At 28.7% G+C, this 26,677-nt stretch overlaps 2 protein-coding genes and 1 long non-coding RNA gene across 3 annotated transcripts; 1 reads left to right on the plus strand and 2 right to left on the minus strand.

Annotated features, from left to right (window-relative positions):
- On the minus strand, positions 1 to 3,212 carry LOC114170058 (glucan endo-1,3-beta-glucosidase-like). Its single transcript, XM_028055536.2, has 2 exons — positions 3,104 to 3,212; positions 1 to 1,164 (listed from the first exon to the last, which is right to left on the minus strand). Exons 1-2 carry the CDS (start codon positions 3,177 to 3,179, stop codon positions 227 to 229), a joined length of 1,014 nt encoding a protein of 337 aa, XP_027911337.2. The 5' UTR covers positions 3,180 to 3,212; the 3' UTR covers positions 1 to 226.
- Positions 3,213 to 16,684: 13,472 nt separating this feature from the next.
- LOC114170121 (GRAS family protein RAD1-like) lies at positions 16,685 to 18,280 on the plus strand. The gene has a single exon (XM_028055608.2). It carries the CDS (start codon positions 16,685 to 16,687, stop codon positions 18,278 to 18,280), a length of 1,596 nt encoding a protein of 531 aa, XP_027911409.2.
- A 3,282-nt stretch (positions 18,281 to 21,562) lies between these two features.
- Positions 21,563 to 26,165, minus strand: LOC146880918 (uncharacterized). Its single transcript, XR_014986464.1, has 3 exons — positions 22,958 to 26,165; positions 22,789 to 22,869; positions 21,563 to 22,207 (listed from the first exon to the last, which is right to left on the minus strand). It is a non-coding gene; the product is annotated as an uncharacterized LOC146880918 (long non-coding RNA).
- Positions 26,166 to 26,677: the final 512 nt, after the last annotated feature.

Here is a 26,677-nt window from a genome sequence, read left to right on the forward strand (position 1 = left end):
TTACAAAACAAAACTATGATCTCACATATTGGTAATTTAAAAGTACAAACACATTTTACTAGACATGACAAATAATCGATAGACTTTGAAATGTTAACAGCAAACTAAGATATCAAAGTTTATTATGAGGCCTGCCATAATTTTATTTGGACACCTCACACCTATTCAAACTAAACAAGAAGTATATGTATATAAATCTATCTTATAATTTGCATATCAATTTCAACTAATTGAAACTAAGTTGGTATTTAGGTGATTTATCAGGAGTGAATAGACCAAAATGTCTCTCAGATTCCGCACCTTGCTTGTTATTTTCATCAAACATTGCAAACAAGTAAGTCTCTATAGGCCCACCTGGTCTCTTCGGAGTTCCACTCCCACTCTTTGCATGACTAATCAAATTTGCATAGTAAGTGGCTGCATTTTGTGTTGAAGCTCCATCTCCACCTTCAGATGGCCACCCACTCTCAGAAACAACAATCTTCACATCAGATGCTCCCACTTTCTCAAGAGCAGCATATGTTGAGTCAAGCATTGCATCAAACAGGTTCTGGTACCCAACACTGTTCGTGCCTTGCTGGGTGAAAAGAGCGTATTCGAGAGGAATGTTTTGTTGATCACCAATGTAAGCAAAGTAAGGGTAAATGTTTGCAAGAAGTGGGGCTCCATTGCTTTTCAAGAATTCAACGATGGGTTTTATGTATGACGGTGAATTGAAAACTCCATCATTGGGTGGGTAGGGGTTGGAAATCAGGGTTGAGTCTATTGCTGTGGAGACTTTGATTTGACCTTGCAAATTGGCTGAGGAAATTGCATTGTGAATGTTGGTCATTGCAGGCAAAATGTATTGAGCCTCATTGTAATTTGGACGAATTTCGTTTCCCACTGCTATGTATCTGAAATTCACGTCTTGTGCATAGGGTACGATGTTTGTGTTCACCCAATCCATGGCAGCGTTTTGGTCTGTCATGGATTGAAGAGATTCCCTAGCCACGTCCATGATCACCTCAATGTCTGAACCTCTGAGAGCTTCGAGGGTTTCTGATTCTGGAAAATATATACGCATTTTATCTATGCCATTGCTTTTGTATAGATCAACAACTTCTTGCTTTGATGGTAAAGAATCACCAAGTTGTCCATAGCAAACTCCTATTGATTCAGTAACTGCATAATGTTTAACCAATAACACGGTAAATCAAATAAATCAATAGTATATAAGAAATAATATTGTTATAATATATTGAATAATAAATTATTCTAGAAATAATATTCTTCCCTCTCTTACTTATTCGTCTTTAAAAAAAGTGCTTGAAAAAGAATGAGTATTTAAATTATTTTATTTTAGACTAAACCATATGAAACTATTCGACATGAAATTATCTAACATGATGTTATGTAACATGATAGTTATAAATTTTTTAATAAGTTTAATATATGATTTTATATTAATAGATATAAGATGCTAAATATGTGATTTATACTCTAAGGACATTCTATCTAATGGTAGATTTTTTTTATAATACTTAAATAGAAAACTATCTATTGTATAACTTATAATATTACTATACTTTTATTCTTTATCATATACAGGTATCTCTATGGAGCATGTTAAATGATAGATTTTGTACGTCTTATTTTTTTAATCGATAATTGTCTATTTCGAAATGGAAATTATTCATCCAATTCATTAAATAATTAATAAAAGATATTTTCTTACAAATTTTTATACAACAATGTGAAAATTTAAATAATCAACAAACAAATAATTTAATACAATGTCAGCTATGGTGTACAGTATGAGATCGTTAAAATTTTAACAATTAAGGTCTCAATTTTAGCGGTTAGTTTAAAATTATATAGTGAAAGTTTTTCATATTTTATAGAATTTTCTTTTTGTAAATTGTTTTATGGGACTTTACAGAATTTACAGCAAAAATATGTAAAAATATCTTATTTCTTGGGATCCTTTTAAAAATATGTAAAAAATCATGTTACTATTTTTTTTTTGTTAAATATGTTTTTAGTTTCTTAACTTTTAGTGAAAATTGGAATTAGTACATTCTCGACATTTTAACCTAATTTAGTCTCCTAATCTTAGATATGTCAGGATTTAGTCTTTTTAACCCTATTTTGTTAAATTTTTTTTTAATGTTTCAAATGCGTTTCATGACAAAATTTGATTGAAAGGACTAAATCTAAATATTTCAAACGTTGAAGGACTAAATTGGACTAAAATTTTGAACATGGACTAATTTCAATATTTATCAAAAGTTAACGGACTAAAAACATATTTAATTCTTTTTTTTAAAAAGACTAAATACCGCTATTTTAAAATAGAAGACTCAATTGGACATTAAAAAATTGAAAAGACCAACATTGTATTCTATAACCATATAAAAATAATTAAATAATTCATTTATGGTCAAATTAAAAGAAATAATACACCTTTGTTGATCAATACACACAAGAAAAATAACAAATTTTTTAAAAAATGGATATAATCATTTTAACTCAATGATATTAATTTTTTTTAATGTGTAAAATGACAGTTACATGTTGATATTTGAACTACAACATTTTAAATTATGTAAGCAATTCAAATGTCAACTTGAAATACATTTTGATACGTCAACAAAAATAAATTTAGCAAAGTTAGAAGTTAAGATTTGTTAACCTGTTAAACAATATTTCACACAAACATTTGAATTAGAACATGCTAAACAATGTAAATAACTCAAATGCGACATGTAAAACAAATCTAACTTTTGATTAGTAGAATTATATATATTTATTTACTTTAAAAGTTTGATGACAAAATTATATCGAACTTTAAAACAAAAATGAATTTTAATTTGACATCAAAAGTTAAAGATTAAAAATATATCTATCCTATATATATATATATATATATATATATATATATATATTTTATCAATGGATATTTTTATGAAGAATTCATTACAATGTCAATGAGATACCTTTGCTTGAATTCTCCATAAAAAAAGTAATATTTTCTATTCAATACTTGAGTTATTAAACTTGCATTTGCATACTCAACAATATTTAATAAAACAGTAAAATAATGAAAGAGGAGCACAGAGACCTGTAATGGAAGATAATATTCCAAGAAGAAGAAGCACCAATATCGCAGACATTTGTGAGTTGGTTCTATGAAACATATGAATATTAATGTATGAAGATAACACAATTGTTCTATGTTTTTCTCTTTCCATAACCTCTATTTATATGCATGTCACCATAGTGCTTATTACCAAACAAACAAAACCTTTGACTTTAGCCCCTTCAATCACTTATTCACTCTTCAAATTTCTTCGATTATCTACCACTAATTTCGGCCATGGACATTAATTGGAATTGAAAAATCTCATGAACACTTTTTTTTTCTCTCCATACAAAATTAAGAGTAAATAATAAATTATTTGTCAACAAATATTAATATATTTCATTTCAAAATATGACAAAAAAAATACAATTTTATTTTAAAAACTTTAGTTTTATTTAAATTCTACTAATAGTTAATATAGTTATATATTAATATTAAATATTGATATTCAGAAGAGTAATAGTAATTTCTTTCTGCATATTAGTCTTCATGAAGAAAACTTCTTATAAAACCTCATTAGGTCACATATTCAATTTCAGTCTTGTATGTATTGGGAAGTCTATATGCAACTATTTAATTAAATGGCTTAGTACCCGTTTGGAATAGGTCAGAACTTAGAATGCCACGTTTTATACTCCATTATCACCAATTTTAATATATTTATAAATATTAAATTTATTTGTGGAATAATTAGTGGCTGCTGGAAAAAGAGAACCATCTTATAGAAAATATAGGACCTATTGTACTTTTAATACAATTTTTTTTTTATTTTATTTTATTTGTATACTCGAATATGAATTTTAGTTAGAATTATTTAAAGAAGAAAATAATGCATTAAAAAAATTATTAAATAGTAATTAATTTTACAGATAAAAAAATTAATTATTATAATTGTTAATTTAAATATTCATTTATAAATTAAAAATTAATAATATTTAAAATAATCTCGAATAAAATATAATAATTAGTTTGTAAATTAGAATGTCAATTTTTCTTTTAACATTAAATATCAAAATTTTAACTACAAAAATTAATGTTTAAATTCATCTCTAATTTAAAAATTTACAACTATTAAAAATCTATCTTTTGTTTCTTTTAATTTGGAAAAGGAATATTTTGTCATACATTATAAACTATTTACAAAATGAAAACAATACCAAATCATCTTTATCAAATATAAAATGAAATTAAGGTGACTTTATAAAATGTGTTGGTGTTCACCTTTATACTTGTTTTAGTTCTGCCTTCGTATTTATACGTATTTATAATATATATATATATACACGAAATATATTTTTAACTTTTTTTCTTAATGAAGGACCATGTAAGTAAAAAAACAAAACTTTTACTAACAGAAACGAAATTAAAAATGGTCAAATTTAGACTTGTTTAATCAGATGTAATATGTGACAGATATATTTTAATTTTGGCTTGAGCATTTGAAAATTTTTATTATATCCTTTTATCATTTAAGATCTATAGAAGCCATTTTAATACATAATATTTTATTTTCAAATCTTGTGTTTTTTAATGAATTTTTGAAGAGAAGTGATATATGTGTTTTTTTTTTAATTTTATTATTTATTTAAGATAATGTTTTGGAGTAAAAAAGTGTTAAAAAAAAAAACTAATATAGGATTGGACAAACCATAGTCTAAATCTTATATTGATTTTTTTTACTGTCTTTTAATTGTATATTTAAAATGCATTATTTTGATATATTAAAAAATTGATTTCGACATTTTAAATATATTAAAATTAATATATTAACATAATAAATCTAGTAGAAAATTTGAATTTAAGTTAAGTTTAGATAATTTTTAAGTAAATAGAGGGATAACAAAAATAAATATTCGAAATTTTACTATTTAACATTGAAATGACTTTTTACCTTTCCCTTTTCTTTATAATATTATTACAAAAATACCCTTTAACTAAAAAATTATAAACCATAAACTTTATGCTTTACATTCAAACTTGTAGTATAAACATTTTAAAAGTACCCTTAATCTTAACCATTTTCTTTTAACTTATCACAAGTAGGCAAATCTTACTTTCTAATTTATTTTTTTAATAATTTATTAAATGTAGTTCTTTGTATGAAATATTTTTATCAAATTATTGATATTGTGTATAGAATATATATATATATATATATATATATATATAACATTTTTTTATCATTTTAAAAGTATAATAAAAAAGAGTTTTATAAAATAACTTCCAAAATTGTTAAAAAATGACTTATTAGTAACCAATTTTAGTGACCAAAAGTTGTTAGTCACTATAGTGACCAATTTAGATATCAATTTACAAAATTAAAATTTATTGGTTAATAAAATAGTCACTAATATAAATAAAAAATTATAATTGGTCACTAAATTTGTCACTAATTAATTAGAGAGCAATTTAGTAACTAAGTTATTTTGGTATCCAAAACTTAGGTAGCTAATTTTTGGTGACCAGTTTTTTTTGGTAGCCAAAACTATGGTAGCTAATTTTAAAAATCAATTTAGTGACCAATTGTAATTTTTTATTCATAATAGTAACTATTTTAGTAACTAAAGATTTTTTTTAATTTGTAAACTTGTATCTAAATTAGTAATTATAGTAACTAACAATTTTTTGTCACTAAAATTTGTTATTAATGAAGTATTTTCTTGTAGTGGTTACAGAAAACACTTTTTTAAAAAATACTTTTTTAAGATTCGAGTTTGAAAAAGATTTTAGAAAATATTTAAAAAGATAGTTACTTAAGAATGTATCAGTAGATAATTATTTATTATATTTACGAAATTATTGGTAGGTAATTATGTACGAATTTAAAGTTTCATAAGTAAGCATTAACTATGTCCATATTATTTACAAAATTTTATTTATAAGTAACTCATAGGTAAATCTATTTTACTTACGAATTTTGAACATTATTTATGGATTTTGGTAGTAGATAATATTATTTTTTCTTGTAATGATTCTATATTCAACAACAACTAAAAATATATTAGTACTGAAATAAAGAGTTGAAAAGTAGTTTCCTCTTAAAATAATTTCTTAGAAATATAAAGAAAAGTATTTTTCACGACAATTTTGGAAAGTATTTGTGGTAACTATATGAAATTTACATTTTAAATTGTCTCAAAAAAAGTTATTTGTTTTTTCATAACTCACATAAATAGTAATTTCTGAAATATAAAAACAATAACATATACCTTATTTGCTGGGCACAATATCAAGAATCTGATAAATAGGTTTTCATATAGATAAATAAATTTAATAAGTAATAATGAAATTAGACTAAAGTAATATTTGTGTACCTTTAATAGGAAAAAAAACGTGGAATGTAAAGGATAGAGATTAGAGTTTATATATTTTTATGTATAGAATAATTTTGGTAATAGCAATACAGAGATATTCTCAGTATATAGCAAGACATGAAAATTCCTTAGTAGCAGAATATTCAAAAGTTTTTTTTTTCAAGTACCTGAGCAAAGACAAAATAAAAATTAGTTCTAATTTTTATCTTTTAGAAAAAGAAAATGAACCACGTGCCCAAAAAGAGATAAAAGAGATACATGAAATAGTATTATCATGAACATAATATTTATAAGAAAAATGTTAAGAATAAGAGTTTTATGAACATGATATTTTGTTTTTAATATTTCAAAACAAGAATATTAAATTTGAAAAGTATATTATGAAATTAGAAGGTAGTTGCATAGACTTGGTTAGAGAAGACATATGCATTGAATATATATGTGACGTATTAAGAGGTTTTATAAGAACGTCCGATTCAGGCAAATTGACTAGTTTTTGTCACTATTAACATCATTAATGAATACACATTGGAATATTCAAAGGTAAAATTTTGAACATTCAATTAAGTATTTGATGCTGCAAAAGTCAATTCATTATGTCCAACCAATTCCTTTGCCATACAAAGAAGGAAGATATTTTTTTTAATAACTAAATTTTGATATCTTTCTCTTATAATTTAAAGTGGCATTTTTTTTTATAAATTTTTATTTTTTTTAATTTTTTTAATTTTTCTATATTTTAAAATTACTTAAAAAATTTATTTTGAAAAAAATTGTCAAAATTTAATTGTTAAAATATTATTGTCTTGAAAAAAAAATTGTAGGTTTTAAATGTGTATAAACAAACGGTTGAGAGAGCTACTAAACATGTAACAATTTAGTTGTAAAAGTTAATTTGATATTATGTAAAAGTTGGAAGTTGACAAAGAGAAACATCATCCATTTACTACATATTTTGTAAGATTCACTTTCTGTCTTAAAAACGTTTTGGGCTTGATGTTATTAAAGAGTCCAGGGTCAACCCACTTGTTACCCCCAACACCCCCTTTCAGCCACTCACTTCCTATTTTGTCTTCCTTTTTCAAACAGTTCACCTTCCTTCTCCCTACTGGCGGAACTTTAAAGGGACAGGGGGAAGCCAAGGCTCTCCCAAAATTTTTTGGAATTTTTTTAATATATATTTATATATATTTTTTAAATTATAATTATATATTATTTATATTAAGTTTATATTATGGAAAATAATAATAAAAAATAAAATAAAAAATGTAATGGAAATATTGATTTATAAAAGAGATTAGGGTTTTGTTTTTGTTATAAAATTTGTCTACCATGTAAGTTATTATGAAAGTGTGTGAGAAGAAAAAATTACAAAAAGATATATTAGAAATGGAGGTTAGAATATAACCCTTAATTATGAAATTTAAAGATTTTGTGTTTTCCTACCTATGGTAAATTTTGTAAAGTTTTGAATTTATATAGGAGAGATGATAAATTTATATTAGAATAATTATGATAAATAGTAAAAGAATTAATTCTTTTTTTGAAGGAGGAAAGTTTGTGATAAACATGTAAAAAAATTGCATCTACGTTAACTAAACTTGAGAGATTTAGGAGAACCAAGAATTCAAGACAATAAAAAACAAATCTCTAAATTTCTAGAGTTACATGTAATGAATTTAAAAATTCATTAGAATGCGATTCGGAAAAAGTATCATCAAATTTTACAATACTCACAAAATCAGATTGATGGGGTACGAAAGGTTTATCTAAAATAGTATTCATGGTTTGGTATCATGATATAATAATGAATGATAATTATATTTTTCTGAATTCTACTATTATGTGTACTTGTTTTAAGTAGAAGAAATGAAGAGAGAATGAAGAGTTTTTTCTTAACTAAAAAAATAAAAAACATAATTTGGCACCCCCAAATTTTTTGTCCAAGTTCCGCCACTGCTTCTCCCCCCTCCTGAAACAAAAGTTCTGCTAGGACTTGAGCTACGACTTCCTCCGAGCTTATTGAACGCTCCTCCTCCATGTAACATGTAAGTTGAACTAAACCTTCGTCCCTTTTTCCGTTTTGTTTCTGTTCCAAAGTTTTGGAATGATTTTGTTGGTTTGTCATGGCCTCATTTTTCCTTTCTTGATCTTGGTTGTCAGCTACTTAAATAGTAGTCGTGCTGTGGTGCTCTACTGTTGGTGCTTGTTTGGCTGGGTTAATCCCTATCTAAGGTAAGGGAAGCTAGGACATTAAAACTTTTTTTTTAAAGTGTCTTGCATATTTTTGGTCTTGAATCGTGCTTAAAATGTTGGTTTGTTGTTCGTGGTTGTGTTTTTAGTTTTGTTGTTTGATATTTTTGGTTTTAGCATGCTGAAACTAGTGAAAACCTACAATTTTAGCTTAAGCAAGAATTTATAGCTTAAGCGAAATCAATTTAGTTTAAGCAAGAATAACAATTCCACTTTGCTCTCTATTCAATTTTTAGCTTAAGCGAGAATTTCTAGCTTAAGCGAGACCAATCTAGCTTAAGCAAAAATTGCTGTAGAATTTTAATTCCTTATTTTGACGTGTGATTGATTGAGTTAATGTTAAAAATATGATGTATGAAGCTATGCATGGATGATGTGGCATTTTTTTAGACATGTACTTGATGTGTGTAGCATGGGATGATAATTATTCTGAGATAACATGTGTAATGTTGATGATCAAAGAGTTTCGAAGGAAATTCTTGGTGATGTGTGATTAGTATATGCCTTGATAAAGAAGATGTCTAAATAAAGGAAGGTATTCTAAACTCTGATAATCATTCACACTCATATAGAGTAAAATGAATTACGTGGTAAGAGTGACAGGAGATCCTAGTCTTGGGATGTGTTTGGGCCCAAGGCATAATGGGATTAACCTTGTGTATGGTTGGCTGATAACCCTTTGTATCTAGACTCTGCAGAGTTTAGAAACCAGCATATGTGCACACTTCCTTTAGAATTCTATATCAAGTGCTATTCCAGATAATTGAGTTTGAGGGTCTTGTTTTGTTTGCCTTCACATGTCTTGTGTGTTTACTAATGCCTGTTTAAAAATCTGCATGTATACATATATGATGAAAATTATTTTTTTATTTATTTCTAGCTTACCCTTTCTTTCTGTGTTTGTATTTTCTGTTTGACTTTTCCTTTTTGCAATGATCACCAAATACTTGGTGTGAGTAGAGGTAGAGATTCTTGGAGATTTTTTAGATGGTAGTGATACTGTTATCTAGTCTTGGGCGTGGTAGCTAATGCTCTTTTGAGCACCTTTTGTCGAACTGTTTTATTTTGCAACTCGTGAGCACTCTCAAGTTAAATGGTTGCATGTCTAACTTAAGCTTATGACCTTATTTTGTGCCTTAGTACTTTTCCTTTCAATATATTATGGATAATTGTAAGAGGTTAATTCTGATCTACGTAGTCTATTTTTGTACTATAAACATACAACGTTTTATTTATTAGAATTATAATAAAGTTTTAATTGGGACGTTACTCATTTTGTTTTTGGTATAATAAAAAAATTATAATTTTAATATAAAATTATAATTTCGTTAAATTTATTTGAACTTTATTAATAATTAAAGTATTTAAATATATATTTAATATTTAATAAGTATTATATGTGTTTAATAACGGAAGAATTATTATCAATATGCAATTAATCTTACATAGAATTTTGTCCTTTGTAAATTTAAAATATAAAAGAAAATTGCATATTAATCTTAATATTTCTTTTATTAAATATATGTGAAAATTATTAAAAACCAATTACATATTTAATTACCTATCAAACATAGTTCAAATTTTATGTTAAGATTAGAATTTTTTTTCTTATCACACTAAAGATGAAATATTGTATTTAATCGATTATTTACTTATTATAATTTAAAATTGTGGAAAATTTTGATGTGACTTTTTATATTTTTTTATTCATTATATTTTGTGGATTTGTGTGGATGTTTTAATTTTTATATATAAAACTTAACTTTCATCTACTGTATTTTTTAAAATATATAAAACATTTAAAATAAAGGTGTTATTTTTATTTTTTTGTTTTAAAAATAATAGTTTTAATTTAAAGTGGGCGGAGATGCTTTAACAGATCCATATGGTATCAATATATTCTTAGATTAATAAATGGTAGAGGATAATGTGAAATGCACCAATTAATCTCATAGTACAAGATGACTTAAACGAAGAAACCGTACGTTAAATCTTTCTTAACTGAAAACGAACTTTAAAAAAAAAACGGCTCAATTACTTTCTTGATTCTCCGGTCCTTTTTCTTTTTTCTCAGTTTAGTTCTGGTTTTGTTAAAAATAATTCAATTTGTAATTTTTTTTATTTTTTTTTACATGTGGACAGATTTTTAATATGACTCCTATATTTGTTTTTAGTTTTAATTTAGTTCTAATTTTTTAAAAATAGAACAATATTGTCTTATCTAAATTTACTTTTTGTATAAATCTTATAATGATATTCTTATTAAAATTTACATTTTTATTAAATATTTATAGAAATATTTTTAAAAAAACTTTAAAATCTTTGCGAAATATTTAGCACAACTCTCATGGATAAATTGATTGAATTAATACTTAAATCTTTTGAGAATTATACTATTCAACTTATTAATTTTAATTTGTTCATGTACTTTTTGTTGTATGATTTGTGTACCGCATCATGTTAGATTTTAATAATCACATTCAAACTCTAATTAACATGATCTCGAACATGTATTTCGTATAAATTTTAAAGTTAATTTTAAAATATTTCTAGAAATATTTAATAAAAATGTTAATTTTAGTATAAATATCAACATAAGATTTATACAAAAAGTAGATTGAGTCTCAATTAAAAGGGGGCAATATTGCTCAATTTTTACAAAAGTTAGAACTAAATTCAAAATATAAACAAATATAGGGATGAAATTGAGACTCTGTCCATGTGGCACAACTGTGGAGTGACATGTGTAAAAAAATAAAAATTCAATATTTTTTAAATAAAAAAAGTCAAAAAACCATAAATTGACACCTGACACTGACTTTAACATTATTTATGAAAAACTAACGACAAGAACCAAATTGAATCCCTTCTAAAAAAACCAAGACCAAATTGAGACAATAAAGAAAAGAGACTGGAGGATCAATTTTACACTTTTTGAAAGAAACAAAAACCAAAAGAGTAATTTAGCCTAAAAAATGAAAATATACTTACTATAATTAGGGGTGGCAATGTAGTCGAAAAATACGGGACAAACCGAGATATTGAGTCCGCTAACCCGCAAAAGTCAACCTGCATAATCCACAGCCCGCATGGGCCAGGGGTCGAGTGCTGGCTCCCACCTGCAAAAAATAAAAACTTTCACTTGTGTATGTTAATTACTTTTTTTTCTAAACTCCTACATGAACGTTTCAACTTCTTGTATGTATAGAAAAGACAAGTATTATGTATTTCTGAATATGCCAATTTAAAAAATTCATCGTGCATGTCAAAGTACAAATATGGATAAAAATGTTATATTATCAATTTATCATTCAACTCTCCAAAATTTTTGGTTAATCTTGTAAACTTGTTAAAGTTTTCCAATTTATTAAACATTGAAAATTTTATCATAAGAAATTAAAAAAAAAATACTAACTAACTACATTTTATTTACTTCACTCATGTCATGATAGAATTGAATTGAATTTAGTAAGTTATTATACAATTTAATTCAATTTTTAAATATATTTTTATTTACTTTAATTTTTAATAATTCAATTATTATGTAACATTCCATTTTAATAACATAATACTACTAAAATAGAATATTTTATAATTAATAGTAAAAAAATGATTCATGCTCAAATTAAGTGAATTTTAAGTAAATATTAAAGTTTGTCATTTTTTTAGGTACTTAATTATTTTCTTACACAAACATGATTGCTCGAATTTTACTTATCAAAAAAGTATATTAGTTGTTATTAAAATTTGGCCAGCAATAAATGAAACATGAAAAACTACATAAAAACATAAATAAGCCAATTCTCATTGTCATAATCGTAAAATACGTATATTGTGAAACAAGCATCAAAGTTTAGTTTATAAATATAATATAAATTGTTCAAATATGTCATCATATGTTTGTTAATATGTATACACATATTTTTTAAAATAAGAAATAATAATAATAAAGATATTCAAAAGGGAATCGGTTCAGTCAGGAATTATTTTATTTAAACTTAAATTGAGTGTTTATGAAATAAGTATTTCTTTTAATAAAAAGTCCTTAAAAGAAGTAGATTACTTATATTTAAAATAAACACAAACATATGAGAAAGACTAATGAATCTAACTAAATTATATATTATTAGATAAAAAAGTTAAATAAATTGATTACTTTGGCAATTTTTTTTTATAAACAAAATTTACTTTTCAACAAATACTATTTTTTTTTTCTCTTCATAAGTCATATCAAACATTTTTTTTCATTTATCGAGGTGCTACACGTGTGTATTATAAAAAGTTTATCAACAAAACTTTATTTAAAAAAATTTGTTAAAATATAATTTAAAAAACAAATATAAAAGACTACTTTAAATTTAGGGTTTAGGTTTAAAGTTTAGGACGAATCGTGATTTTAGTTATTTATATAGGTTGAATTTGAGCTTATTAGTATTATATTTTCTTGTAAATCTTTTTTGAATGGCATTTTATTTATATATATTTAACTAAAATCTTGTACTATAAAAGTACATGGAATATTTTGAAGGCACCTTGTGTCTCATTGCTTGTTAGCCGACCATAGTGAGAATAGACTTAAAACAAAGATGAGAGAGCATAGAAAAAAATAAGAGAATTTTGGTGATTAATTATGCGAACCAACCGGCCATAAATATTAATATAAATGTTTAGTGTGTGTGGCCGGCTTCATACTCTTTTGCGATTTTCATTTTTATTGGCTTCTATTAATAATTTCAACATGTCTATCCTTCTTTCTCTTTGATTTTTCGGTCATCATTTTTTATTTTATTTTATAGTCTCACATTATTTAATAATTCAAGAAAAAATTTGATTCATATATACTTTCATCTCTTAATTTACTTACAAAATAAAATGGTCGTGGAGACATGAGACTTTTTATTAAACCAATGAAGTTTCACGCACACGTAATATTAATATTAATTAAAGTTTAATAATAATGTAAAACTGTTTTATTGATGCCAAGAACAAAATACACTCACAACACAATTGGTAAAAATAAAATTGGGATAAATATGTTTTTTATCCTTCAAGTTTTAGTTAAATTTAGAATTAGTCCTTCTTCAAAAATTTTGACTAATTTAGTAATTAATCTTTAAAAATGCGTGAATTTAGTCATTTTAAACAATTTTTGTTAAGTTTATATGATATTTCAAGCGGATTTTATGATAGTATTTGAATTATTTATACCATTTGACACATTTTCGCTTCAATGTTAACTCAAAAATTATCATAAAAAACGTTTAAAATGTTAAATAAACTTAACAAAATTTGGTAAGAAGGACTAAATGTACGCATTTCTAAAGATGAAAGATTAAATTAATATAAAGTTTCGAAAATGAACTAATTTCAAAATTCACTGAAACTTGAGGGACAAAAACATATTTAACCAAAAAAAATAAATTCTTAAATGACTTTAAAGTAATTTATGCATGCATTGGGGTATGAAAATTTTCTAAATAAATGAATGAATTTTTTTAGTAGAACGGTGATTGTCGTGGTCCAACAAATTTTCACATAATAAAATCGAACACAAATCAACCTACAAAATATTTAACTATGGTCAAGATTCAAATTGTGAATTTGGATATTATATAAAAAATTGAAAAATACATAAAAAATAAATAAAACTTATAAACTCATTATTTTAACATTTTATAGGTAAGAAACAACGTCAAATCTTTTATATCGATAGACTCATACATCATTGGTACCGAATCTTTCTTATATATTTTTTTGAAAAGATTTAACATAGATGTCAATCCATGAAACTAGTGTTAAATTGAGATTTTGTATAAACTTTGATTATTGTTTGTTACAAACTCATTGCGCAATAAGTTTCAAGCAATGTTTAAAATTTTGGATAAATTATTTCATTCAAGGTACTGAATTAACTAAGAATTCACCAACTATGGAACGGTTGTGTTGGACACTTTTTTCAAGTACCACTTATATAGGAACATTATGAATGTAGTATGAAATTCATATGTTTTAACTTCAATGACAAATGTAATAACAAATGTAAGTAAAACAAATTAAATATGTTTTGCTCATTGAAATTAGTCCTTTTTGAAAATTTGAACCAATTTAGTCTCTCAATCCTGTAGATGCGTTGATGTAGTCATTTTAACCAAATTTATTTTATTAAGTTTATTTGATGTTTCAAACATATTTTATTATAATAGTTTAGTTTGTTTACACTGTTTAACATATTTTCTCTTCAAAATTAGCTGAAAAACGTGTTTGAACTGTCAAATAAATTTAAAAAAATTTGGTTTAAAAGACTCAATCTACACATTTCTAAAGATGAGATACTAAATTGGTTCAAGATTTTCAAGAATGATTAATTCCAATTTTTACTAAAAGTTGAAAAACAAAAACATATTTAACCTGTAAAAAAAATATTAAACTAGTTTTGATGAAATATTATATATAGCCAATGATATCACTTATTGTAATTTTTCTTTTTATTGTCTTTAAAATTACGTAACCTTTTTTCTAGATATCTTACCTCCAAATCACTGTTTTCTTAACTTGGATTAAAGTAATACTTAAAGGGTTAATTAAAGTAAGTAATAATCATCCGTGAGTTTAACTAAATATACACAAGTCTTGTTAACAAGCAAGATACACATTAAAAAAAATAGTACATAAGAGTTTTTAATTCAAAGGGATTTATGGAGTAAAAGAAGATAAAAACTTATATTTCCTTGATCAAACTTAGTCGTCAATTTTCCTTTAAATTTTTTCGTCAACAAAATATGTATTATTTTCTATACTTATGCTATTGAATTGCATACAAACATGTCGAATAATATTTTTCCGCAAGAGCTTTTCACTTTTAATTTTGTTACAAGTCTTTTTAAGGCGTTTGTTAACCTCTTTTTATTTACACTAATAAAAATGCAGGTGTTATAGTGTAAAAGAATATTCCCTACGACAAAAAATAAAAATTGCCTAGAACTAGGTACCATAAAAGAATTATCTCAATATAAACCAATATAGTGTAGAATTAACAATAAAAAATCCTACAGCATTATCACTATAATAAGAGTAAAATTATATGAAAATTGAATATAAAAGAACCTTTGCCAAAGTTATAACTATCAAGAAATTGAATCTAAATCTCATTTTGAGAAGAAATAAAAAACTTGAACAATAACATATAAAGAAAAAAATTTATAAATTTATTTTTTAAAGGTTTTGAATTGAAAATGATGTTAATCTTTTGTGTAGATTCAATTTAGTTTTATTAGTGTTATATCTTTTCAATCAATTTTCTCAAAAGATACATAAGTGGTATGAGAATCAAATGTACATTATGATCGAGTATTAAAGAAAAATACTAATAAAAAAACTTATACTTGAAGAGAAAATTCTTAGAAATTTAAATACGAGTTTAAATCATAACCCTAAAACCTACGCTTAGGTCTTGCATATATATATATATATATATATATAATTAAGTAAGAAAAGTATAATGAAAATGTTTCCTGAAAAAAAAGAAAAGGTAGAAATTGACAAATGCTGAAGAGAATATTTTATTGTGAAAGAATTGTACATAGTGTGTGGCACTGTTGCAAAGCCTCCTCGATAGAATCTTCAGTAGATGACAACTAACTAAAAATCCATAACAGAACGAACTTTTAGTAAACGCAAAAACTATAAACAAAGGGGAAAAATGTTGCACGACCATGTTGAATTGGCAATTCTCAATTTGTTTCAAAAATACTACGCAATTCATATTAAATCATAAAGTATGTACAATCAAGTTTTACTCAGAATCAAAGTATCATTCTTCAATAATACCCCTTTTGAATAGTGTTTATTATGTATCTTGCAAGCTAATTTTGAAGCATAAAAAACACAGAAGTGTGGGAAATCTCTTTGAAAAAGACCAACTAGGCTCACAAATCACTCTAATCTAACCCTTCTTCCATTGTTTTCTACCAGGTTTCAAGCATCTCAAGTAACAATGGAAGACATAAACAAGTGGCTATTATCATCTTATTTGAATGAAAGTGTTAACCATGATTTTGCCATCAGAAGGTATTGTCCTGCAAGAATGGAGCAAGATAAAGAGGGAGTAGTGTTTGATGATACTGAATTATGTTCTTCTGATGCAAGCACTCCTTGTTTGGCTTCATCAGAAGTTGATGACTTTGTTGACAGCTTCATCAACATGGATCAGTATGAGAAAGCAGATGAAGGGCACCAAGAGAAGCATCAAACTTTAGGCCACTGTATGGTGATGAATAATGATGATGCTGATGCCGATGCTGATGAACACTCCTCCATGAATGGTGTCTTTGGATATCTTCCAACCACCATGGAGGATTCAGAGTTGGAAATGTATGAAAATCTCACAATGTTGGAAGAGGAGGTTGCAACAATGAGTGACTCTTTTGGTACTTTACCAGAGTTTGTGCATTGTGGAAAAGAGGCCAACCTTGGTGTGCAACAAGGGTTGGAGTTAGTTCATATGCTTCTGGCTTGTGCTGAAGCTGTGGGGTGCAGGGACAACCACCAAGCAGAGTTGCTGATTAACAGAATTTTTGCTTTGGCAAGCCCTTCAGGAGATGCACTGCAGAGAGTTTCTTACTGTTTTGCCACAGGATTGAAGTGCAGGTTCTCAAAAGGCACTTCCATGGATATAACTTTGATCAATAGGGAGAACAAGCTTGAAGCATTTCATCTTCTTTACCAAACCACACCTTACATTGCCTTTGGTTTCATGGCAGCAAATGAAGCCATATTCCAAGCATCACAAGGAAAGAACTCAATACACATTGTTGATCTAGGAATGGAGAATACCCTTCAATGGTCTTCCCTTATAAGGGCCTTTGCTTCAAGGCCTGAAGGGCCTCCAATGGTTAGAATCACTGGATTAACACACAATGAAGAAGATACCTCTAAACTTCAAACCAGCATGAATGTGCTTGTGAATGAAGCAAGCTCTTTGGGGATTCATCTTGAATTTTTTACAATTTCTGAGCTTGCATCTTCTTCTCTTCTTACTGTGGAGAAGCTGAACTTGAGAAAAGGTGAAGCTTTATTTGTTAACAGTATCTTGCAGTTGCACAAGTATGTGAAAGAGAGTAGGGGTAATCTGAAGGAGATTCTCCTATCAGTGAAGAAGTTAGGTCCAACTGCTTTTACAGTGGTGGAGCAAGACACAAACCATAATGGCCCTTTTTTCCTTGGGAGATTTTTGGAGTCACTTCACTATTACTCAGCAATATTTGACTCTCTTGAGGCATGCATGCCAAGAAATAGCCAACACAGGATGAAGATAGAGAGATTGCACTTTGCAGAGGAAATTCTGAATATTGTAGCTTGTGAGGGTTCAGAGAGAACAGAAAGACATGAAAGGGTAGACCAATGGAGAAGGCAATTAGGCAGAGCAGGATTTCAGGTGATGCCATTGAAGTGCACAAGCCAAGTTAGAATGATGCTTTCTGTTTATGATTGTGATGGATACACATTATCTAGTGAGAAGGGAAACCTTCTACTTGGATGGAAAGGAAGGCCAGTAATGATGTCTTCTGCATGGCAAGTGGCAAGTGCTTGATTTTCCCTAGCCAGAAGAAGTAAAGAGAAAAATGTTCATTTGGTTATTCATTGCAATACTATGTTTCTTTAACAACTAATTTGATAAAACTAGTCATATTCTACCTGATCTTCTGCATTTTCCCTCATCCATGAGGCAAAACTTGCCGAGCATATTAAATTAGCTATTGTTAAGAAGTGGACTTTAAACCTAACCCAACCTTACAAAACCAGCTTGTAAAATGAGGTTTACATTCACTTATATATTATGAATTGGTCTTATTTCTAGATGATGTGGGACTTCCAATACACATTTCTCACACCGATGTATATTCATCTCATACATGAGACTAGACATTAACAGGTGGTCTAATAACGGGTAGAGCAATAGACCCAACAAACAACAAATTTCGTTAGAATAGACTCTAATTCATGACTCTAATACTATGTTAAGAAGTAAACTTTAAGTCTAACTCAACCTTACGAAACTAACTTGTAAAGTAAGGTTTGTACCTATTTATATATTATAAATTAGTTTTATACCTGGTTAGTGTAAGACTTTTAAAGATGTACCTTTTGACCAAGGAATTCAGTCCTACAATTCATATGAAAAAAGGTTTATGAAAAGGAAGGAATGTAGCCAGTTTCTTAAGACCATTCAAACTTGCCAAGAAATATGAAATTGCATATGGCAGCACATCCACTTCTAAGTCTTTCATTAACTTTAGAAGAACATACACAATGCAAGCATGTAGTTATTAATATGTAATGTTTAAGTGATAATACCTTTTTGAGTGAATTTTTTTTCTCTGAAAAATTTCATTTCCCCACTTCTTATTGTTCATTTTTCTTTTTCATATGAAAACCTTGGTGCAGATAAAAAAGTTGAAAAAAGCAGAGAAACACCACCTCAACATATGGTTTTTCCAATTTACTGATATATGCATGCTTTCATCATTCCTCAGATGGATCTGGAGGGACAATTTTTATGCAGTTCAAATCAAAAAAAACATTTTCAATTTGGTTGAAAAACACATGTTAAAGCAAAAACAAAATGCCACTTTACATGAGTTGACTAATTACGTCATTGTCTTTTTAGAATATGAAACACTGTCTTTTTTTGCTGATTTATACTAAACGAGGATAACTTGGGACTTCTGACAAAGAAAAATATGTTTGTATATATTGTTTATTTTTATCTAATATAAAACTTCCAACAATGTCAGATTGATTTATACAAAATTTAAATGTTTCAAGTATTATGGATCGATTTAAAGTCTCATTGCACGAAATTTTACGAAACCTAGTTATGAAATAAGATTTATACTTATTTCAATACGACAATTTAACCATATTGATTCAAAAGTTAAAAACAAATGTGTATAAATATGTAAATTCTCGGCATCTTGTAATTAAATAATTATCATATTACATCTTTTGAGGTTAATATCATTATTAAATAGAACAATGTAAAATTATGAAAAATACATTAATCTTTCAACTCAAATAAAAAATAATCATTCAAGAAAATAATCACTCAAAGAAGAAATGTTTTACTCTTTTCTTTGGTTTTTATCTTTGGAAGTTGTTAGATAATTTTATCTTTTATCTTTTGTTTATATGTTATTATTTATTTTCTATATTTTGAACTTAGTACATATTTTCTTTATTATAAATATAATACCCTATGTGTATTTTCAACACAAGAGAGATTAATCATGTACCTAGTTTTTCACTATATTTAATATGGTATCAGAGTCATAGTTTAGAGCCTATCTTAGCGAAGTTTGATGTTTGTTGAATATATTATTCTACTCACTATTGGGCCGCTATCAGACAACACATTAATGTCTAGTCTCACGCTCAAGATGTATATACTTCAACATGAGGAGGTGTTGGAAGTCTCACATCAACTTAGAGATAAGACCAATTTACAATATATAAGTGGGAGCTAACTTTACCTTGCAAATCGATTTTGTAGGGTTCAGCTAGGCTTAAAGTGCATTTCTTAACATGGTACATAAAACTTAGCTTTTCTAGATTATTTATTTGTCCCTGTTGAAACTGCACCAATCACCGTCGTCAAAGTTGCCACCACCGCCCGGAGTTACAGTTCAAACCACTGACCACAACATTCTGCTTATCTCAACCAGGTGACCACCATGTCACAAAAATCGCTAATATGAGTAGCCACAATTCCTCACGCGCCATTCAAAGTTGCGCCACTATTTGTTTTGCTACTACACGTGGTAGCATGTCACGCCTCCTTTCCCATAACAATCACATACGCAAAGGTCGTCTCTTCCTCCTCTTTCTTGATCTGGGCTTGTTGACTTGGCCTCTTAACTTTACTATATTACCCTTAATTATCTATATATCATGTTCTTTATTTCTAGTGTTCATGGAAGTACGCTTAACTTGTTGATCAAACCACATGTCTGTGAGAGTGAACCTAAGGGTGTCAAACGCAGGATTTTCCAATCCAAGAGGAACCTTTACTTTGAGAACAAGACTCTTTAAACCAACTGATTCCATATGCATGTCTAGTGTATGCCAAGGGTCAGAAGACTTGATTGGATCTAAACGCTAGACCAGATGTCTCTGCATCTCATGCTAATGAGATGTGATGATTGGCCAAATCAACACGGTGTGAAACACAAATCAAGTAACCAACACATAGAAACAAGAACACAATACATATATAATAAGATGTAATGCAAAGAGAATTTAGAAGTTACATTGAATCACAACTATGGGGGAATTAGTTACTCATGATGATGAATATAAGATGAACATGGAGAAACATCCTTCCTTCCATAGCTTTCACAAGATATTTACTACAAACTACACTAATATAAGTGTTTCTCTCTCTAGACTATACTATAGAACTACACTAGAATTAACTTTCAAATCAACATGAATAAACTAGGGGTCATGCATTGTATTTATAGATTTTAAGGTGCTGCTCTAGCTTCCTGACCTTGAAGTTTAGCCATGGAGGTTTCCTTCCAAAGTGGGTTTCTTCCCAAGCTTGGACATCCATCTTTTGCAATTAAGCAATGGAGATTTCCCTGCCATGGAGGTTTCCTTTTCGTGCTTAGCTTCAAATATGGAGCTTCATGTTTCTTTGCACTAACATTTTTTTAAAATGTGGCTTGAGCTACAACTTTTGGGGCTTAACGCGAACTTTATAGTTTACTTCATTTTACCTGCCAAACAACACAAAATACATTAAATTTCCCTTTCTCTTAAGACTCTTTAAACCAACTGATCCCCGCATATGTCTGGTATATGCCAAGGGTTAGGAGACTTGATTAGATCTAAGCGCTAGATCAGACGTCTCTGCAACTAATGTTAATGAGGTGTGATGATTGGCCAAATCAACACAGAGTGAAATGCAAATCAAGTAACCAACACATAGAAACAAGAACACAATACATATATAATAATATGTAATGCAGAAAGAGTTTAGAAGTTACATTTAATCCTAAATATGAGGGAATTAGCTGCTCATGATGATGAATACAAGATGAACATGGAGAAGCATCCTTCCTTCCATAGCTTTTACAAGATATTTACTAGAAACTACACTAGTATAAGTGTTTCTCTTTCTAGACTATACTATAGAATTACACTAGAATTAACTTTCAAATTATCATGAATAAACTAGGTGTCATGCCCTGTATTTATAGATTTAAGGTGTTGCTCTAGCTTCCAAACCTTGAAGTTTAGCCATGGGGGTTTCCTTCCAAAGTGGGTTTCTTCCAAAGCTTGGACATCCATCTTTTGCAATTTAGCAATGGAGGTTTCCCTGCCATGGAGGTTTCTTTTTTGTGCTCAACTTCAAATTTGGAGTTTCATGTTTCTTTGCACCAACGTTTTCTTAAAATGTGGCTTGAGCTACAACTTTTGGGGCTCTACGCCAATTTTATAATTTACTTTATTTTACCTGCAGAATAGCACAAAATACATTAAATTTTGCTTTTTCTATTTTCTCATCACCTCATTCAATAGTTATGTAAAACTGAGGCAATTCTAATGATTTTTACAATGATCAATGCAAGATAAGTGTTTAAATGATATGCATTTTAACTAATACTAGACACTTATTACTAGGCTTCAGCTTTGTTACACAAAGCTAAAGATGGCAAAATGGGCTAGCCTTGTCTGTTTTTGGCCCGTTGAAAATGAGTTGAGACGGGCCACACATTAAGAGAAAAAGGGTCAAAAACTTCAACTTGTCCCATCCCATGATAGGCTAATGGGCTAATAGGCCAACGAGCCAACCCGTGTGTCTTGTCATTTTAGAAAAAGAAAAAAATATTCTTTTACACATGCACTCTTATGCACAAACACAACTTGGTCATGTGATCAAACATATATAAGTGATAATAAATCCACGTAACAACTCCCCAAACAACAAATAATAAATCCACAAGTTTCCTATGCATGCCTTAATCTATCAAAGCTAGAAAAGTACCAAATTTCAACCTCCATCAAATCTAAAAGTAATAAAAGTCTATTACTTACACCAAACAGAAAAATGAATTTAAACTTGAGTTCCATCCAACCCATTGTTGCCTCAGGAGCTTTCATAGCATCTTCCACCATCTAAACAAAAATACCAAATGAAAAGGCAATTCAATAAATGAGGATGCTTTACAATGAAAAGACAATTCAATAAATCAGAAACAAATACCAAATGTCATTCTATATTGCTTTCAGGATCATTAGAGGCAACATTGGAACAAGTCTCCTTTACTTTTCTATCTTTTTCATTGTCTTCATCATCTTTAAATGAAATAAAATGAAGAAAAAATCACAATATAAAAAGTTGTGTATGAAAATAAAAAGGAATTGAAGAAATTTATAGTATACAATTTACCATCACAAAAATCATGCTTCCAACTGAAAGGACAAATAATTGCCTCCTACTTGTTGACAATAGACAATTTTTATACTTATTAAGAATCTTGGAACCGATGCTGAATGTTGATTCAGATGCGACTCTAGTAATCGAAAAGCTTAACAAGTCCCTAGCCATAAAAGCAAGGTCTGAAAAATGTTCATTGTTATTCTTCCACCATTTAAGAACATATATAACTACTGAAAAATGAATATCCAATGTTGGCTCGTCCAAATATTTATCAAGTTGATTCTTTCCCGTTTTAGCTACTAGTTGAAGTTTACATTGTTGTAATTCCTAACATGATAAACAAAAGAAGAGTATATTAATATGAAAAATAATAATTAATAATTAGAAGAAAGTAAATAACTTACATCAAACAAGTTTGGCTTCATAGTAGATAAGGATAACACATCACTCCAGGTACGCTTTTGAGCATTTGAATAATATTGAGAAAATAAAATGTATAGTTTTTCCTTTATCTTCTCCATCTTTTTTTCCTAACAAAGAGGGTCAACTGTTTCAAAGCAGAAACCCAATGTAACTAATTTCATCCTTGGGTCTAGAATTGCCCTAAATGCAAGAACAATATTTATTCATCCCAATATTTGTCAAATTTCACTATCATCTTTTCAGTCATATTTCTTATAACTTCATGCCCATCTTGCACACTCTCCATTAAAAGGCATTGAATTTTCCAAACTTGAAAAAAATACAAGTTGGATTTAGGATAACTTGAGCTAGAAATCAAATTTGTATTTCATAAAATGGGGACAAGAAAGCAATGATTTTTTCTTCTCTTTGCCATGCCTCCTCAGATGGATAATACTTGTAATTCTCATCAACTAAGCGTAAATATGCAAAAACCCGTTGGTATTTAACAACACTTTGAAGCATAAAAAAGATTGAGTTCTACCTTGTAGGAACATCTAGACACAATCCACTTGATGCATCAATGTTCCCTATTTGTTGAAGACATTCTTTATTTTTTAAATTTAATCATTCTAATTTCAGAACCCCTAACATACTTTATGCTCTCTCTAATTTGATTTAGAGCATCACCAAGTACCTTCAACCCTTCTTGTACAATCAAATTTAAAAAATGAGTAGAACAACACACATGAAAGAACCCTCTAATACAAATCAATGAATTATTTAAAACCAATTGATTTTTTAAAGTTTTCACCAATACATCATTGCTAGAAATATTATCCAAGGTGATAGAAAATATTCTCTTTTCAATTTCCCAATCATGCAAACATTCATTTATCTTCTTAAACAACTTAAATCCAGTGTGAGATGGAGGAAAATGGCAAAAGTTAAGAATTTTGGTCCTCAACTTCCAATTTAAATCAACGTGATGTGCTGTTAAACTTATATAACCCTTAGTAGTGCAAGATGTCCATAAATAAGAGGTTAAACAAATCCTACTCGTAATGTTGTGCAACTCATCTTTCAACTTCATCTTTTGTCTCCTAAATATTCTCAATATGTCATTCTTTCCTAGAAACTAGTGTTGCTTCAGGATTCAAATAAGTTATCCAAGTCCTTAGTTCAAGACACTCAACAAATTTAAATGGTAAACCTTGTCGAATAATTAAATTAGCACACAATTCACGGGATACCATTTGGTATATTTTTTTGGCTTTCAATTTTCCTTGAATGTCCATCATCATTTGACCCACATCATCAAATTTACTTTTGGTAAACTTTAAATGGGAAGTCCCATATTTTGCACCACCAACTATATTTTCATGGTTACACCCATTACACTTTGCCCCCTCTTTTCCATCCTCATAAACCTCAAAGGATGATAACTTCTTCTTTTTCTTATCAATTTCACAAGTTTGGTTATCCCCAGTCACATTGCCGGTTGCAGTATTTGGTTTGTCATGGACATCCCCATCAATAGGTTTGCTAACTGAATCATCCATTATTTCATGATGTTCCTATTACACAAAACCAAAACTGAAAGTTTGAAGACAACAAATACAATACAATACAACACAACAGTAGTAAGCACCATAACAACAATTGAAAATTGAAAAACTGATACAACATAGCACCAAATAAATAGCAGTAGCAAAAATAGGGACCAAATAGATAGTAGTAGGAGCACTAAACAGATAGTAGTAGCAGAGCACCAATAAGTAGATACAACAATCCAAAATTGAACACAACAAATACTCAACAATAGAAACAGGGAACAATGACCAATGGTAGTAGCAAAACACAACAATTATGGCAGAAAAAAGGGAAATTGAAAATTGAAGCAACCAAATACTCAAATAAGTACACATCATTTATGGCAGAAAGGGGGAAATCAAGAATTGGAAATGAACTTGTATCGTCATCAATGTCGCCAATGATGGGGTCACAACGTTGGCACTTGATGCATTCAGTTAAGGGAGATGTGAAGTGGAGAGAATGGGCAAAGTGGGAGAGATGCGAGAGAAGGGTTGATCATTGTTGGTGTTCCATCACCCTATCACCATTACCAGTCACCTGTGTGTGTTGTGCGTCTACTTCTCCTTTGGTGGAATGAGAAAATCGAGTTAGGGAAAGGAAACTGCCAAACCACATGGGATGCAAGAGAACTAATCTCACTAACAGGCCAGTTAACCCAATTTTTTTTGCACTCACGAGTTACAAGCCAACATGCGACTAACCCGTCCTGAAATCCAATGAGTTGATAGGCCAAGCTGGCTGATTTGGAACGGGCCACGGGTTGAAGATCCTGATCCAACCTGTCTCTTTCTTGACGGGCTGGCTCGTTTGGCTCAACCCATATTGTTAGCCCTATAGAAAGCTAGCATCAGTTGGACAACACTCTTGCTAAGTGCCCCTCATTTCCAGCAAGCACCTCTCACTATGTGACACCTGCAGAACGCTGGGTGCCAGACGATCAAATCCATATTTCTTCACCTTTTGATGCTTGTGCCTATCGATGTATAGCTCGCGCTAGGCACCACTTTTGCTGATGTGGCAAGTTGGCCTTATATTTGTTTGTTTTCTTAAGGGAAATGGATTTTAGAACATTTAGAGCTCGAAAAATACATTTTGGAGTTTGGAGGTCTACTAGGGTTTAAGGGAGCAATCTCTTCTTCCTCCTTGTATCTTCATCTTTTTCCATCTTCCATTTTTGTAATCTTGGACTTTCCATGACAATGGAAAGCTAACTTATTTTGTTGGGGGTAGATGTAATCACTAAACTCTTGTATTTTTCAAAATGCTTTGAATATATATATATATATATATATATATATATATATATATATATATGCCTCTTCCATTAAATGCTAGTATTCTTGTTTCTTTGCTTAATGCTTGCTTGGTTTGATCACCCATAGCTTGATACAAGGTTTATTAGGTGTTGGAAAATATCTTTGAAACCTAGAAATGAAACAAGATACCTAATGAAGCTTGTGTCTTGGAATGGAGCTTGACTCATTGGTTGTCTTCAACCCTAGTTCATAAAGCATGTTTGTTTCTTAAGGGTTCAAGGAATTGACT

Source organism: Vigna unguiculata, chromosome 11, assembly GCF_037176805.1.
Source record: "Vigna unguiculata cultivar grain cowpea cultivar isolate G323 ecotype 2 chromosome 11, ASM3717680v1, whole genome shotgun sequence".
Lineage (NCBI taxonomy): Eukaryota > Viridiplantae > Streptophyta > Magnoliopsida > Fabales > Fabaceae > Vigna > Vigna unguiculata.